The sequence below is a fragment of the Egretta garzetta genome, unplaced genomic scaffold (genome assembly GCF_000687185.1).
Source record: "Egretta garzetta isolate BGI_Z169 unplaced genomic scaffold, ASM68718v1 scaffold160, whole genome shotgun sequence".
Taxonomy (NCBI): domain Eukaryota; kingdom Metazoa; phylum Chordata; class Aves; order Pelecaniformes; family Ardeidae; genus Egretta; species Egretta garzetta.
In genome coordinates, this window is record NW_009258378.1 from 1,425,579 (window position 1) to 1,443,733 (window position 18,155).

The following is an 18,155-nucleotide window of genomic DNA, read 5'->3' on the forward strand; positions in this document are numbered from 1 at the left end:
ACGTTGCTTTCTCCGTCTGATGTGGTGCCCGTTGTCACCCACAAGCTCAACTCCCACCTTGGGGCTGATCCACCCTGCAGTGGGACCGTGCCCCATCCTCGCTGCCAGCCAAGTCTTAGTTCCACCAGCTTTTATGGACCAAGAGAGTGGAAAAGTTTCTAAAATCAAGGAGCCCAAAAGTCTCACCAAGAGCTGAATGGTAAATGTCAAAGGTCTTCTTGCACATTGAGCCTGTTTTCTGGGGTGCACGGATGACCACAGTGTATGGGGCTTTGCATGGGATGAAATGTCCTTGTCCTGTCTAAGTAAATACTCCCAAACACCCAATTAGGACAACCATACAGTATTTCCAAGCAAGCAGACCTGTCCGGCATATAAGCTATCTTACTGGAGAGTGCACCAGATACACCGTCGAACCCCATACTCTTTAGGTAGGAGGTACCTAGGTACAAGGTGCCCCTGAATTGAAGATCAGGGGGAAAGCCCTACCCTGGCGGGTTTAAAAGGAAGAGTCCTGTTTTTCACAGTGTTCATGAGCAGTTCCTCATTACATGGCCAGTATGGACTTTTTTTAGAGAGATCTATTTATTTCTAGTTAGATTTGTACTTTGACATCAACAAGTTTCAGAAAACAGAAGTGTCGTTACTTTGGCTTTGGTTTCTTGACTAAGAAATACTGTAGTTTATGTGGTAGAAATATGTGTAAGAGGCATATCCCTCAACAGAGGCCTCAGAAAAAAGTCTTGTTACTGAAAAACTACTGTGTTGCTTGTAAGAACGCTGTGGTTTGGGGTTTTGTTACTGCTTTTTATTTGCATTCGAGACCTGTGCTAGTATAACCTGTCCCTTTTTTCAGAATAGCTTTTATATTTACATACTATGTTCAACTCGTTTTGTTTTTGGTTTTTGTCTTGGTGTTCTTTCTTTATAACATTTAAAGCTAATGCTCCAAAAAAGATTTCACAAACCATGGTGGCGCAAACCGGTATCCATCCCAGTGGGTCACCTAAACTTACTGAAATAGCTAAAGAAGAATTCCCCCGTATTGTGTACTGGTTTTCGCTCTCTGTGTTTGTCCTTGCAGTTTTGTCTGCACAGTGATTTGTGCCTGCTGGAGACAGGAGCTATGCGCTGAGGCAGCACTCTGGGAGGATGCTGCGAGCTGGTTTGGGCAGCCAGGACTCGGGCACATCACCCCACTCCAGAGCCCATTCGTACCCCAGCTTGCAGTGTTGCCAGCACCTCTGTGTTTTGGGTTATTGGTTTTTAAAGCTCATCTAGGCTGTGTTTTCAGATGGTTAATTCCAGTAAACATTGTTTTCGGACCGAGGGTTTTTTTAGTGTTAGTAATAAATTACTGCTCCCTTCGGGTCCTCGCTTCAGTGGGAATCTTACTAAGTAAGAGGAGAGCTGTAAAATCTGATCTAATACTGTAATTGTGAGAGGGAAAAGTAGTATCTTCAGAATGAGGTATGGGAAAAAGATACTATACCCTGTTCTTGTGAATTGCTTGGCTGAGGTATTTTTAAGTCTGCTGGTAATCGAACAGCATGAGCATCTCCGTTTGCGCTTACAGGGGACTTTCTCTCAATCTGTGTTCTTTTCCAGGTGGTGCTTGGCAGTTTGCATTTAATGTGAAATTCTACCCTCCGGACCCTGCCCAGCTATCTGAAGATATTACCAGGTGTTTAAAACATTAAATACCTTTCTAGAAGGGGCTTAAAAGCTGTTCGTATTGGTGCTTGCACTCTAATTATCCAAGAAAAGGAAGGTTTTGTATTCCCATTGGCTTCCTTTCACTTACGAGCTTATGGAAAATATGCGATCCTTTGGCAGAAAAGACACTGTGAGCAGTGTCTATCCTTTGAGCTAAGAAGACTTTTCTATAATTTAACCCTTAAAGCCTACTTTTGTATAATTTAACCCTAAACCCCAGCTTTTCCAATATACATATTCCTGAGAGTTGATTTTAATTTTCACAAAGATTCCTGATGCCTATGTTTGCTACTGGAAACAAGTTGTTATTGTAAGTAAAATCATAACTATGAAAGGACAGAAGTGGGATGAGAATAAGCATGCATGTAAATTTTGTATGTCATTTGACGAGGCAAGCATTTGATGTGCACGATATAGGGAATATGGTGGTAATGAGTAGTTGCTCCCTGCTATCCAAGTCACTTAGCTCTGCAACCTACACTTCTCTGGTTTTGTATTCAGATTGCAACCACCACCAAAAAAAAAAAAAAAAAAAAATGCACCTGGTTTCGTCCTTGGTATAGGGCAGGAAAACTTCTGACCCATGATGAGTTTTGTGCCATCAGCAAGCTGTTCCCTAGCCTGTTACAGCATTTTGCAACCTGTGGATATTTTTAACCTTTGTTGCTTTGTGGACTACTTGTTGCTTTTAAGGTGACATGAAGCCTTTGGCTTAGATCAGAGGTCCCCTGTGCTAGGCACTGCGCAGAAAGACAGTGTGCCAAGAGTTCACGCTTCAGCAGAGGTCTTCCAAAAGAAACGAGTGCTTTTTTTCCTCTTGTCACCCTCAAAACTCCCCTGGGAACTCTATGCCTTCTCCACAAAGCCAACGCTCTTTACTTCTTTTTCCTGTTTTCTTCTATCTGGTGATCCCTTGCACTGTTTATCACCGTGGTTTTAACAGCATTTACTGTTTAAATGTATTTTTGAGAAAGCTCAACAGTTTGCTGAAGAGAAACTTAATTTTTTTTAATGGCTTGGAGTTCAGCTATCCTTTAATGAACAGCATTTGGGGGTTTTAATTATTTTTTTTCCTTAAAGAAAAGAATTATCAGGTAGCTATGTATCTTAGTGATTTATGATACAAACCTGGTACGTTTAATGGTTAATTCTATATCTAGGTCACTAAAAAAAGTAATAACCTGTTTTATTAAGAGATCTCCATGTTGCTTTATAAAGATAATTCAGGCGTTGCTAGACATAAGTTAGGCAAAGTTTTGTTGGTTTTTTTTTTTCACAATTATTACTATCCTTCGAAAAACTTTGGGTTTGGGAGTTGTCTGCAAATCAGAAGAACCGAGGCCTCTTGCCGGTGCTTGGGCGGTGCTCCTTTGGGTGCAGCGGTGGAGGAGCGCTTTCTGAGCCATCTTGGTGCTCTGTTGCAGGTACTACCTCTGCTTGCAGCTGAGAGATGACATCGTGTCGGGTCGGCTGCCCTGCTCGTTCGTCACCCTGGCCCTGTTGGGCTCCTACACCGTGCAGTCGGAGCTGGGCGACTATGACCCCGACGAGTACGGCAGCGACTATGTCAGCGAATTTCGTTTCGCGCCAAATCACACTAAAGAGCTGGAGGATAAAGTGATCGAGCTGCACAAGAGCCACAGGTAGGTGGGGGGCATCAGTGTGGTCTGTAGCCTGGTTTTGGCTACCATCCTGACGCATCAGGAAATGTTAAAACCTGCTGCAGTATACCCAATAAGAATATTTTTTTGACAAGACTCCTCCCCATGTCTTTGGTTAGAGAAGAGGTTTTCAGCATGAAAGACCAGGGGATCTGCACCAGAGCTTTGGCTCTGGTAGGTACCCAGCCATCTAAGGGGTCTGGCTGTAGTTCTGACAGGCTGAAGGTGTTTTCCAGGTGCTGGATTTTATTTCAGACTCTTGTTTCCTTAACATTGATGCTAGAATTGGTTGCTTTTCCTCAGGGGAATGACACCTGCAGAGGCTGAGATGCATTTCCTGGAGAATGCCAAAAAACTGTCAATGTATGGAGTAGATCTCCATCATGCCAAGGTACGTTCTTTCACCAGTCATCTTTCTCCCGTGGCATAGTACTTGAATCTGCATGGACTCCCTGTTTTATTCTTTCCTTTTGTTTTGAGATGGGCATTTTGTGGAAAAGTGACTTGTGGGATAAGCATGAATATATCTTTTAACTGTAATGTATCCTAGCCTATAGATTCAAAGATGTTGTGCATCAACATTCATTGCTGATTAAACAACCAAATCCTTTGGGAAAATATTGAATGGATGGATTAATGAGGAAGGATATTAGAAGCTGTCCAGAGAGTGATCAATTGTCATTTCATTCAGCTACATTTTCTGATTTAATAAGACCAACTGTGGTATCTTAACTAGATAAGGAGAACTTTTCTAACACTGCAGAGAACTTCCAAGCAATTATTTAGCCGTGTTGGAAACCTAATGAGATTGATAGTAATGGGGAGACAGCGGCTTGTCTCTCTTCGGAAGTGTGGCTGTTGCAGTTGACTGGAAGGGCAGTAATTCTGCTGGAAACATTCTCCCATGATGAAGTAGTTTCTCTAATCATAATAAAGTTAAGTTATGAATAAAACGTTGACATTCTTATTGTGGCTTGGGAGAGACATCCACCAGCCTTGTGTTGTGGGTTTTTTGGGGGGGTTATGTGTTGGGTTTTTTTTAAATAGAGAATTACTGGTTTTTTCTTCACTCTTCAAAGTAAGGCTAATGGAGTTTAACGTCTCTGAGGTTAGCAAGCATCCTTGGCAAATGAGTGCTGAACAAAGAATCCTGAGCTGTGGAGAGCACTGCATTTTCTGTAAAGGTCAAATTACTGTAAGCCTGTTTTTATGCTGCAGCAGATCTTTTCAAGAACCAAAATAAATCTGCAGCTCAGATCTTGAAAGGGCCTGCAACCGTGTCCCTGGGGCATTTCGTAGGAGCTGTGCATGTGTGTTACAGAATTCAAGGCAATCTTTTGTGTTCTGCTAATTGCCTTCACTGAAAATGAAAAATCTGGGTATGGCTCAACGGGCAGCGCTCTACCAGGAGGCATGCCGCTGCTTTCCCTGTGTCTGGCAGATAGGCACAAAATCTTGAGGCACATTTGGAGCAGAGATAGAAATGGATTGGCGAATGTCACTCAGTAGCTTTTTTTAAACATCCTTTGTCCAACACAAAGAAATCTGCAAAACAGCAGCAAAGTGAGTTCCTGTTCTAAGTATGTTACAGGCTTCATTACTGAAAATTTAACATAGCGTGGCTTTAGGGCCTAAGCATTTTTTTTCAGAATATTGGAGAAAGGCTGTAAAATTTAAGATGTGCTATCCTGAGATAACCTTCCTCCCCTCCCGCCCCCGCAAAAAAAGTATCATTATCCAGTTCTACTCTTCTCATTTTCTTATGGAAAGACTCAGAACAAGAGAAGTTGGTAGACGAGCTGATCCCTCTCTAAAGTGATGTTCTTAATTTAAAAAAAGCTGCAGTGCTAACCAAATTGGGTCTGTCTGTGGGTTAAGAAACCCAACAGTAATCTTGGAAACTGAGCTGCAAGTGGAAAAAGTAGACTCTGCGTGAGAAGTAATGTTTAGTTTCACCTGGGTCTGCCAGGGAGATCTGATGGTATCAGGGCTAGGGGACACGTATCTCTGGATGTCTTTTTGAAGTCACGCCGCGGCGGATGTGTCTATGTAAATGTCAATTCATTAAGGCTGTCCTGGTATCATAGGTATTCAACAGATGCTGGACTCGCCAGCTGCTGCTAAAACTAGTTCTCAATTATTCAACACAAGGTTACGATAAAAAATGTGTTCACATAGACAGATTTGTCCTCTGGGCTGTCACCGCTCTGATAAAACCTCCCATTCGTATGCAGAGCTGCAGGGATGTGCAGCTCGGCGTCTCGTGCCTCGGCTGTTACGGTTAACAGTTTTCTGTTCTGTGTAACCACATGGCTCCTGAAAAAAGCCAAAGCCTCCTCTTGGGTTTCATTTTACGCCGGTAGTATCCCATTGAAAAGCAGTCTCTGACACTGGCAAGTAAAAGAAGCCGTGAATGGACTTAGGTCTTCTGCAAAGGTGGGGATGAGGGAAGAAGGCATTTCTCAATGAGCTTTTGAGAAAGTATATCAAAAGGAGGAGCCCCGTGCACCTGCAGCTGTGTGCCATACGTGAGCACACATGCATTTCAGGCATTCGCCAGGCAGTGACTTTCTTTCTTAGAATGTATTCACTGTATTTAGACGTTACTCTTTGCTTAGGAAACTGTGAAACTGAAGTCCACTGAAAAAAATTAACTTGTCTCTTCTGTAGTACCTCACAATAATACCATGTGAGAGCTTTATTTAGGAAAAAATCTACCTTAAAGGTGATAAGAGGTGATACCATCGCTGTTGGAACATACATCCTTTATTGGTGTGTTTTCTAACACTGGAGTTACTGTGTGGCACTAACTGTATGTTGTGTCTCTGATTTTAAAACAATTTTTTTGTATTGCAAGCTGTACTGTAGCCTTTTCATCATGACTGACCATGCGTGCCTTTGTGTTCGTCTTAAAATATAATCAGATTTTCACTGTGTGCCTAAGAGATGGCTTGTTGGGAAAACCAGAGGAAAACAATGAATTCATTTCATGGTTATCGTAGGGTGACATCTTCATAGCTTCCGATGTCAGACTTCTGTAACTTTAAGTTATTTTAAAATAATTACCAGAGAACTCTGTGCTTTAAGGTGGATCCTTCTTTTCTCCAACAGTATTAGTACTTAGGTAAATGAAAAAAAAAAACTCCTAGAAAGAGTCCAGAGGAGAGCTACTAGGATGATAAAGGGACTGGAGCATCTCCCCTACGAGGAAAGGCTGAGAGAGTTGGGCTTGTTCAGCCTGAAGAAGAGAAGACTGAGAGGGGATCTCATCAACGCATACAAATATCTTAAGGGCGGAAGTCAAGAGGACGGAAGCAGTCTGTTTGCAGTGGTGTCCAGCGACAGGACTAGGGGCAATGGATGCAAACTGAAACACGAGAGGGTTCAGTTGAATATGAGGAAGAACTTCTTCACTCTGAGGGTGGCAGAGCACTGGAACAGGCTGCCCAGGGAGGTTGTGGAGTCTCCTTCTCTGGAGATATTCAAAGCCCGCCTGGATGAAGTCCTGTGTAGCATGCTCTAGGTGAACCTGCTTTAGCAGGGGGGTTGGACTAGATGATCTCCTGAGGTCCCTTCCAACCCTTACGATTCTGTAGTCGATTCTGAATGGACGTAGGTCTTCTGCAAAGGTGGGGATGAGGGAAGAAGGCATTTCTCAATGAGCTTTTGAGAAAGTATATCAAAAGGAGGAGCCCCGTGCACCTGCAGCTGTGTGCCGTACGTGAGCACACATGCATTTCAGGCATTTGCCAGGCAGTGACTTTCTTTCTTAGAATGTATTCACTGTATTTAGACGTTACTCTTTGCTTAGGAAACTGTGAAACTGAAGTCCACTGAAAAAAATTAACTTGTCTCTTCTGTAGTACCTCACAATAATACCATGTGAGAGCTTTATTTAGGAAAAAATCTACCTTAAAGGTGATAAGAGGTGATACCATCGCTGTTGGAACATACATCCTTTATTGGTGTGTTTTCTAACACTGGAGTTACTGTGTGGCACTAACTGTATGTTGTGTCTCTGATTTTAAAACAATTTTTTTGTATTGCAAGCTGTACTGTAGCCTTTTCATCATGACTGACCATGCGTGCCTTTGTGTTCGTCTTAAAATATAATCAGATTTTCACTGTGTGCCTAAGAGATGGCTTGTTGGGAAAACCAGAGGAAAACAATGAATTCATTTCATGGTTATCGTAGGGTGACATCTTCATAGCTTCCGATGTCAGACTTCTGTAACTTTAAGTTGTTTTAAAATAATTACCAGAGAACTCTGTGCTTTAAGGTGGATCCTTCTTTTCTCCAACAGTATTAGTACTTAGGTAAATGAAAAAAAAAAAACAGAATTGTAATGTTAGTGGTGATAGCAAAAGGTGAAGATTGGGTTCAGACTATTTCAAGGCGTCTAAAGGAAAGAGAAGTGTATACTTCTTACTTAAAAAATATGTAATTTGGGGTATATTCTGATAAGATTGTGGCCAAATCTTTTATAGTGCTAATGTGTCTGACTTACAGCTTTGCTGTCAAACATGGGCTATAGCACAGGCACAGTCACACACTTCAACAAGAATCCTTCTGGTCCAAATGCCCAACTTTCTGCCTGCTGGTCATTTCAAAGGGAAAATATTGAGCATAGGCAGAAGAGCATTAAAGAAACTAGCAACTTAACCAAAGCCAAGGCGAGAAAACTACAGAAGAAAAACCTATCTAAGGATTCACAAAGCTTAGTCATGGAGATGAGTGATGCCAGGAGAAGTAAATTTGTATGCTGTCCTACTTACTTTCAATCTGATATTTATGCTAATAACACTTCTTTTTATTATGCTAGCAAAATTTTGCTATATGGTTAATACCATTCTTTCTATAACGTCTAAAATTTTCCCCCTTCTTTTGGAGTCCTTCTAAAACGTAAGGAAACATTCACAACATTTGGTTTCTCACACCCTGCCCCAACCTTACTATTACTTATGCAGTCAGTGATGTAGGGTAGCTCTCAGAAATCAGGTCACTACAGCTGATGCATTAAAAAGACATAGCTCAGATAGAAACGCAGTATACAAGAATCTGTGGTGCTGTGGGATGTAAGGAGAGAAATACTCAACTAAGTGCATTGCTTGCTTTTCCAGGATTCTGAAGGAGTGGAAATCATGTTAGGAGTTTGTGCAAGTGGTCTCCTAATATATCGAGACAGACTCAGAATAAATAGATTTGCCTGGCCAAAGGTTCTGAAAATTTCCTACAAGAGGAACAACTTCTACATCAAAATCCGACCAGGGGAGGTAAGGGCATCCTGACACCTTTGGTGAGTGAACCTTTTAAAAAAAGCCATGTTCTCATGGATTTGTTGATTTGTCATGTCTTACAAGCCTTTAACATTCCTCTCCATTTATATTTTTTAATTTGCTGATTTTCTTAGGAAAAATTAGGCAAATACTTTTATTTAAAATACAGGTAAAATCTTCTTTGGTGGTTTTTTGTTTACAACCGTGAACTAACATAAGGAGTAAATATGGCCATCTGCATGTAAAAAGCTCATCCATATTATGAATTGGGAATTTAAGTAACATATTGCTTATTTATGGAGTGCTTGTCATCCACCATCATGTTGTATATTAAATTAGTGTCTGTTCATCTTACCCACTAAGAGATGTAGACAGGCCATACCAAATTTAGTAAGTGTACCAGACTGTCAATTTGGAGTCTGAGTAGAAATCTGGAGACTGATAAAAATGGAGTCAAGGATCCATCATTCAGCATTTTTGGTAGCTACACGCATTAGCCCTCCCAGGCCCCCAGGAGCCCATGTTCTGACTCTAAAGAAGGGGATGTGAAATCTCATACAGTGAGTGCCCTCTCGTGGCTCAGCTGGATGCACAGCAAATACCTGCCTCATGGGTTGAGTGGGCACCAACCCAGAAATGAGGTGATGAAACTTAGCAAAACTCCCAGGAGGAGTTCAGGATCATCAGAGGCCTTTCAGTACCTAAAGGGGGCCTATAGGAAAGATGGGGAAAATCTTTTTAGTAGGGCCAGCTGTGACAAGACAAGGGGTAATGGTTTTAAACTAAACCAGGGTAGGTTTAGACTAGATATAAGGAAGAAGTTCTTTACAATGAGGGTGGTGAAACACTGGAACAGGTTGCCCAGAGAGGTGGTGGAGGCCCCATCCCTGGAAACTTTCAAGACCAGGTTGGACGGGGCTCTGAGCAACCTGATCCAGTTAAAGATGTCCCTGCTCACTGCAGAGGGGTTGGACTAGATGACCTCTAGGGGTCCCTTCCAACCCAAAACATTCTATGATTCTATGATTCTATGATTCTATATGTCTCCATTTTAAGTGCTGGTACAATAATCGGTCTGCGGTAGTTGAAAAACCTATACCCATTTTAGAGGGTGGAGCTGTATAGCAGGACAGAAATCACCTGGATGAGGACTGGCATTTCTCCCGTAGTGCCATATGGCAGTCGGGAGCCCCGAGCCAATGTCTCCAGTAACGGCTTCATAAGTGACCTGGGAAATCTGCTGGGGCCCCCCACCGGCCCCAGGGCCTGAGCCTTTATTTTAGAGTCCTAAAACAAAATCCACAAACCTACATCTCCTGCCTCTCAGCAGAAAGTTTTAGTAACCAACTTGCCAGTCTTGAGTTTGATTTTAAAAAAAAAAAATGCTAATAGCCACTGATGTCCCCAGTGCCTGCACTCAAGCTCTCCTACTGAGCTCTGCTGGGCTTGGTACGCAGCGTCCTGCGACCAGGTCGTAGTTCCTTATGGAAAATAATCGATGCAGCCTCTTTCCAAATCACAGTCGATGATAATGTGATCACCATCCCGTGCGTCGCTTATATCATCTTTATTGTTTTGCTGTTTCCTGCCTTGTTTCTCTCTGTCAGCTCCCCATAGGGATCCAGGCTTCCTTGCAAGTGCCCTTCTGCCTGCCTCTCCCCGACCACAGCAACACTATTTCACCTCTCAGCTACCTGCATGTAGCCCTCAACTTCTTAACAGCGCTTGTAGCTGGCACAGCTTTTCCATCTGGAATATATAAATCCACAGCACAACCTAGAAAGGTCTCTCAGTATCCCCAGCCAACTCTGTTCAATTACCTGTCTTTTGCTCACCCTCCCCAGGAGATAAATCAGCTAAAAACACTGTGATTTACTAACTGTAGTTCTTTCACTGTAGATCTCCTTAATCTAAGACTGTGAGACCCAGTCAGTCTCTGGGGACTAGTGCTCCCCTCCTGGCTATTATTAGGCTTCCCACTGTTGTTTAAACCAGTGAAGTTGAAACAACAGGGTTAAAACACTTAAATGATGTTTTCCTCAGAAGTCTCCCAAGTCTTAACTGATCTCTTTGTTACTGTAGGGCATAAAGCATCACTGTCACCATCGAAAGCCTCTTGCTCATTATCTGGGTTTCCCCCCAAAAACAGTCCCCAGAGCTTGCCGTTGATTATCATTCACAGCTCCCTTCCCAGACAGTAGTCTGTAGAATATGTATATATGTGGTTATATACATGAGCATATACATCCACCCTTGCAATGAGATGATATAGACGGAGGAAATGGGGATGAACCCGTGTACGCTGTCTAAAAATAAATGCGCAGCATCAAATACATACTTTTTCTTTTTTTCCTACCTAGTTTGAGCAGTTTGAAAGCACTATTGGGTTTAAGTTGCCAAATCATCGTGCTGCAAAGCGTTTATGGAAAGTGTGTGTTGAGCACCATACATTTTTCAGGTATGTGGATTTTTTTTCCTAAAGGTGTGATACAAAATGCAACAGAAAAGACCAATTCTGTCAGCAGAGACCAAGCCCTTCAAATCAAATTGCCTTATCACGACATATCTCTGAGCAGACAGGGGACTGTTACAGCTTCTTCAAAATTTGAAGTGTTTCACCCAAATTATTCATACTATTTCAGATAGATACTGAATGTTTAAAATCACCATATGGTCCCAATTAATCATTTTGCTTTATCTGTGCCATGATATTATCAGCCGCTATAATTAAAGAGACGAAGGACTCTGCTGCACTTCTGCACATACGCTTATATAAGGAGAACAACTTATATGGAAAGTTACTGGGGGATGTGGGTAAGAGGTTTTAAAAAAAAAAAAAAAAACCAGGAGATTTTTATTTAATGACATATGAAGATACAGACAGCAGTCGGTGGTGTATTTTTTGGTTACCCAGAATACCCAATCCACAGCTGAAGTTTTTGTGTGACTGAGGAATTTTGCAGCTATGTTTCTGACATCTAAGAAGACCTAAGAAAAGTTTGGAATAGTGGAATAAATGCTGTGATTAGTTTGGGCTGAGATAATCAGCAAAGAGCCTAACAGTGGAAACACAAAGGGGTGAGATTTTCAGTGATGTGAAAGGGTGTCCAGCGCTTAAAAACCCCTCTCAAGATGTTTGGGAGGACTGAAGAATTTCTCTCCTTTCTTAAAACTATCGATTCAGGCTGTCTGTACGTTCATATGAAACACAGTCTTAGCAGCAAAAGATCTAAAAAGAAAGGGACTGTGCATTTTTGGCGTGTTTTCTGATTTTTCATGGAAAATCGATGTCTAAAGCGTAAACTCCATAGCAGGAGAATGGCTTCTTCGGCAAACTCCCATAGCCAAAATACAGAGGGTGGGAAGGCTCTAACCTGAAAAATGCCTGCGTTCTTGTGAATGAATACTGCCCAGCATTCACTGGAAATCTGTTCTGGCCCTGTCCTCAGCACAGCAGCACCGTGTTAAATTTGAAGTCTAAGAGATATATCTGTATTTCAGCCCAGAACACCTTATTTTTAATTTTGGTGGTTAGAAAATAATAAATCTGATTGTCAGGCAGGCAGGGACTGAGTGATTCTTGCCCGTTAGGAAGAAGTCAGCCCTTTAAATGCATTAGCTGAGCTGTTTTGTCATGCTGTATGAGGGGCATCCTTTGGTTCCCTTTTAGCCGCAGACCCGTGAGGCACAGGTTATGATGGAGAGTGATACCCAACAGCCGTCTTCTCTCCTCTGCAGAAATAGTGGACTGATTTTTGGAGGAGGGGGAGTAATGGGTGCGCTGCTTGATGTGTTTTAGGCTCCTGCTGCCAGAAGCACCTCCAAAGAAGTTCCTCACACTGGGCTCCAAGTTTCGCTACAGCGGCCGGACGCAGGCCCAGACGAGAAGAGCCAGCGCCCTCATAGACCGTCCCGCACCTTACTTTGAGCGGTCTTCTAGTAAACGTTACACTATGTCTCGCAGTTTAGATGGGGGTAAGGTCCTCTCGGTTGGCTTTGTCAAAAGTTATCATCACGCTGGTCACTGCTTTAGATTAGGTATAAACCTCTTGTCATCTCATCTCCTCGAGCTTCGGCTGAGTGGAGGCTGTGGGTACCTGCACGTTCACTGCAGGGGTAAGGGAAGGTGCAAAGAAATACCATGCTAAATGTACCGCTGTGGTCCTTACAAAGCGTTTTCCTGGAGGAGGTCCTTGGGAGTCCACTCTTTGTGGAGCCCCTCTCCTTGGCCTCACACCTGCAAAGCACTTCCCTGCTTTGGGGAAGGACGGGGGCGCCTGGACCTGCCTGCCCCAGCAAGTCAGGCTTCAACGCTTTTTCAGGGCTTGCATGAGTTAACTGTTTGGGTTTTGGTTTATCTTGGTTTATCTTTATCTTTTTTTCCTATGTAGGTTTTTCATTTAAGTATATGTTACAATTCATAAATGAATTATTTCCCTTGATCAAATAACACTTGCTTTCGATTACCTCACATCCTAGTCAGAGGAGCGCTAACAGGCTTTTCCCATACGTTACTTTTGAAGGTGTGAGATGGAGAGTGGCACGTTTATAGTATGTCCTTCTTCCTCCTCTCTTTCTCCGTGGTTCATGGAGGTCACAGTCCTGCTGCTCCCTTAGGTTAAACCAGTGTGTGATTCGGCGTCTCAGCACTTCATCAGCTGTTACTGTTGTCAGCTATTGAGTAAAAAGAGGTTGTAGTTAATTTTTGTAGAAAAAAAGACTGTGGCTAAATTTAGAATTGCTACAGTTTTAAAAAAAAAAAAGGTGAATTCTCCCACAGAGTATCACAAATGAATTGCAATGAATAGAGCTGATGGTGGGGAGGGAGAGAAGCTTTGATTTAAAAGTCCTAGTGACAAGCCTTCTTTTCTCCCCCTAAAGGTGCTGCTTGTCATTAATTATTTTGGAATCTTCTAATTCTGATGTGCTGCTTGCTCATACCAAGCAACTGGTGACCTGATTGCCGTGCATGTGTCTCAAAGCAGAAACGATCCTTCTGCCTTGTTTTGTTTGTAACATCTAAACAAGATGTCTCCCCCTACTCCCTTTGCTTTCGCCTGCCTCCTAAGCTTGTTCCCAAGAGACAAGATATCTGAAACGCTTTTCCCCAGCATTTGTTAGACTCTGCGAGGTTTTTATGATGTTAATTTGCATAAGTGCAAACGGGGAAAAGAGGTTTTTTAATCAATGCTTATGATTTCTTCACTAACGTTGTTACTATAACACAGATGTGGCTGTAACATTCTGCATTGCGATTACACTGTGATCCCAGCCCTGTCATTTGTTACAGGTGCAAGTAACTTTATAAATTTGGATAGTCCTATTGACTTAGAAATTAGTCACACAATAGTCAAGAGCAGGGTCTGGGTATATTATTAATGTTTTGATAATACTCTATCTGTAAATTTACTATTTATTTCAAAATAATTCATATATATTTCAGTTTGCTGAATTATCGAGCATTTACATCCTGAAATATTCTGTTTCGGTCCACTGAATTGAATGCCATCACTTCCCAGAATTTTTTAGGATAATCAGCTCACTTAACCAGCAGACTTTTAATACTTGGTAATACAAAGATCCCATTTCTCGATTCTCAGGTGTTACACCTGTGTTACATCAATATTGTCATTTCCTATAATGCAGTACGTTATTTACCATGCATTTGATCTGCATCTTCATATCCTGACAGATTTCCAAAAAAATCTCTTGCACCCCCATGGCTGATGCCATAGCTGGTTCTTCTTCTTGTGTTTCCTGCCTGATAACAGTTGGCAACGCATTGATTTTTTTCTGATGTTTTACTACAGTAGCACTTTTAATGGCTTGCTAACATTTAACAACTGTGTAATGCACACATTAGCTACAGTAATGTGTGTATACACGTCCATAATATATGTTTATGCATATAAAAGCTACAGGCTTTATTTCGAGTAAACAGTTTATTTAAATGTATGCACATGCTTCTGGTTTCCTGAAGCATGACATCGTTGTGTTTTCAGCAATATCTCAAATGTTTTACTAACCCAGCTTTTTAATTTTATGCAGCTTCTCAGCAAAAGCTATTTCAGACTTTCCCTCTTTAAATATTTGCTTTTAGCATCAGTGAATGAAAACCATGAAATGTACATGAAGGATTCTGTGTCTGCTGCAGAGGTTGGTACTGGCCAGTACGCCACAACAAAGGGCATCTCTCAGACCAACTTGATAACCACTGTGACTCCAGAGAAAAAGGCAGAAGAAGAGAAAGATGATGAAGAGGGCAAAAAGAAAAGAGCAGAGGAAGTCACCCCGGTCTCGGCAATACGCCATGACACCAAGGTAGAGTTTTCAGGTTTTTGTATTAAACTGACCTGCCTGGAGAGTGCTCGGAGGAACGTGGGATTGTTAGGGAGGGAGGAGATACCTCGTTCCGTGAAAGGAAGATAGAATATACACGGTTGTATGTACGTGTTTATACGTGTCTTCAAGCAATGTTTTTATAGTCCTTTCGCATTTCATATGAAGTTGTAAACGTCAGTTCCTGCCTCAGACTGTTTTTTGAAATCCATTTAACAGTCAGCACAGTGTTTTTTACATAGCAGCAAGAGCTCCTTAGGAAATATCCAAAAAATAGCCTAGCAGTGCATGTTTTGTTCCTTTGGGCTTCAGTCTTATTTTGACTTCAGTATGGGTGTAATTTTTTTTTTTTTTGACAAGGCAACAAAATAGTTCTGTGTTCTTGTATGTAGCTCTGTGCTTTGAACTATCGTATTTTTCTCATTTACTTCTCGTAACACTGTTTCCTTGCATGTGTTTCAATGAGCATTTTTCTCTGTTAACTTTTGGGTATTAATATGTTATTATAAGCTTTTTCTTTCTGGCTTACAAAAGCATTTGCTTCCCTCTTTTGAAGTTTTGCATTGAAGAAAACTGTTATTGTTGAGGATTCTCTGCTCGGTTGTTAAATTTGATTCATCCCCCACCATCTCCAGTTCCACCATGACCACATACACATACATACATGGCTGTGCATTATATCTACTGAGTTATTAAGACAGGGTAAATCAAACGGGGACAGAGAAGATCCTGAATTTCAGAGCTTGGCAGTGAAGAGAAGTAAGGTACAATCAGAAAAGAACAGGTGTAAAATGTCCTCTCTTTCTTTTACATTGAGGAGAAGAAAACAGAATATCAAATATTGAATCTAGGATACCATTCAAAAACTGTACTATGGAATGCACTTGCTAAACAAGTAAGATTTACCCTCTTAATTTACGAGGAAAAAACGTCATGTATACCTTTACACCAACAAAACTGTCATGCATGCAAATGTTAGAACCTGAACTTCTAGCCTTAGCATATAAGGCCACTATGAACTACATAGCTAAAGGATCAAGTCCTCAAAAAGACCTGCAATTAAAGGACCAAAAATCAGAAACAAAACACTGAAAATTGCAGCTGAGAAAGGATTTTCTTTTGAAAGCGTGGACTGTAATTGGAGCATTAAAAAAATCATCTCTGTAAGATTTAAGTGGGGTCTTTTGAAACTTCATTAGTTTCTGCATGGAGAAACATTGATGAAAATCAAATATGCAGTAAATATCCAATAGAAACTAACTCCATTCCCAGTGTTTGTTAATTTAGGTCAATGGAGAGATCAGCTGCATTTCGAAGATCATTTGCTCCTTATATATGGCTAGGAATAGTCAAAGACATTTTTAGGAGAATATTCTGATGGCACTTAAACATGCACAAACAAATGGTTTTTATCCCCCCCCCCCCCCCCCTCCTCCCAAGAGGTGGGTTCTGTTTAAGCCACCCGCTAACAGAGCTTCAGTTCTGTAAGCCCACAGAGATCTCAGTCCTGCTTCCACTGGACCTGCTGACACTTTCATCATTCATTGTAAAGAAAACTGGGTCTCAAGAAACACAGGACAAATTTGAAATCAAATTCCTATTTAAGGGTAGAGAGATTTTATAGGCAGGTTTCAACTTCTCCACTAAGACATTTTTCCTTTGTTTTATCCATATGTATTTAAGTACCAGACGTTATTCTAAATATTAACACTGCAAAGATGTCAATAAGTGAATAGTCTATTTGCGAAGAATAAATTTACTTTAGCTTTTTTGCCTTTACGATATAAAGAGAAGTTCTGTGTATTCAGCTCACATAAAGTCCTGTGAGTCCATCAGCATTAAATTTTGACTTGAGCTTACTGCATTAAGCCCATAAAGAAGATATTCACAAGCAGTTTGAAGTTAGGCTTGATTTTGGTTGTTTAATTCAGGAATACAAATTGCCTGACCTGATAGATGGGGGTTTTTAACAGTTCTGGTTAGAGAAGAGAGAGAAGCAGAATATTAAGGGGAGGGGAAGGAGCTCTTCCGTGTTAATACTGGGCTTAAATCACATTCCTACTGTTAATATACCTGCTAAAGATTAGGCTTAGTGTCTAAGTCCTGCTTGTTGGCTCCGATTTGGCACCAGCTTGTACAGGCAAATGCTGTTTTGGCTTTGAAGTCATTCTGCTCTGGGGAGCTGGGAGTGGCGGTGGGAGTGCAGTGCCTGTTGTAGCTCCTCGGGGAGATGCGTGGTGGATGGAGCACTTAGCGTTTGGTCATGGAGCCAGCGTGCCACTTTAGCTAAGTGCGCCTGGTTGACTTTGGCCAAAACATCTCTGGTTGACTTTGGCCAAAACGTCTCTGATCCATTGGCGTTGCGGCAGGTCTGCTGTACCTGGGTATTTTGGTGGCGATGGCTGTTGTTGTCTTTCTAAAGAGCAGTTGTGGCTGCCAGCAGGGAGCCTCCTCTCAGTTTTTTGTCCTTGAATGACCTTAAAGACTGGTTGAATGCCCTACCCAAAGCGGCATATTAAAGTAAATCCTGCTTATTGGTAGCCAGTGTTCTTTGCATTGTGGTAGAATTTGTAGCAAAGGTATTGGGTGCATTTTTACCTCTTTGCTATGGGCAAAGAGTCACTTTTCAACTATGAGGAGATGCAGCTGTGTGGGGCACAGGCCTCTCTCTGGTCAGCCCCCCTTCAGATCCCCAGCAAGAGAGCAGGGGGTCTGCCTAGCCAAAACGCTCAGCCCCCTTCTTTCAATGCACTGCCAAAGTGGTGGGGTGCAGCGTAGTGGGGGGCAGTGGGGCGCATGGCTGGGAGGGGACCGGCCCCCGGCGCTGCCTGCTCCAGCTCGCAGCGGGCAGAGGGTGAGGGTAGGGCTGCGGGGACACCCGGCGGAGGCCAGCCTGGGCGGGGATGGGAGCTGTGCTGAGGAGCTGGCTGCCGGGGTAGGTATCGAGCTAGTACAGTTTTTTCCATCGGAAATGGTTGATACATGGATTTGTGCCCCCCCACCTTCCCCCAAATTAGAATGTGTTTTATTTAGGTTTAGAACATAGCTTTTTTTTTTTTTTTTTAATGGAGGAATTTGGGCACGTAGAGTTTTAAAATCTTCAGGGTTTTAATTATTGCTGCTGAGGTTGGTTCTCCAAGGCATAGATGGGAAGCATCTGGC

At 42.1% G+C, this 18,155-nt stretch overlaps 1 protein-coding gene across 10 annotated transcripts in view; it reads left to right on the top strand.

Moving 5' to 3' along the window:
• EPB41L3 (erythrocyte membrane protein band 4.1 like 3) overlaps nt 1-18,155 on the top strand; it is a 65,234-nt gene that overhangs the window by 29,504 nt on the left and 17,575 nt on the right. For 7 of the 10 annotated variants that reach the window (XM_035895945.1, XM_035895962.1, XM_035895966.1 and 4 more), the window contains exons 5-11: nt 1,609-1,684; nt 3,141-3,359; nt 3,681-3,768; nt 8,499-8,651; nt 11,015-11,112; nt 12,454-12,629; nt 14,755-14,975. In XM_035895945.1, coding sequence (XP_035751838.1) covers nt 1,609-1,684; nt 3,141-3,359; nt 3,681-3,768; nt 8,499-8,651; nt 11,015-11,112; nt 12,454-12,629; nt 14,755-14,975 — 1,031 coding nt within the window. The remainder of the gene's footprint in view (nt 1-1,608; nt 1,685-3,140; nt 3,360-3,680; nt 3,769-8,498; nt 8,652-11,014; nt 11,113-12,453; nt 12,630-14,754; nt 14,976-18,155) is intronic. The other 3 variants (XM_035895956.1, XM_035895971.1, XM_035895990.1) reach the window with 1 other exon arrangement.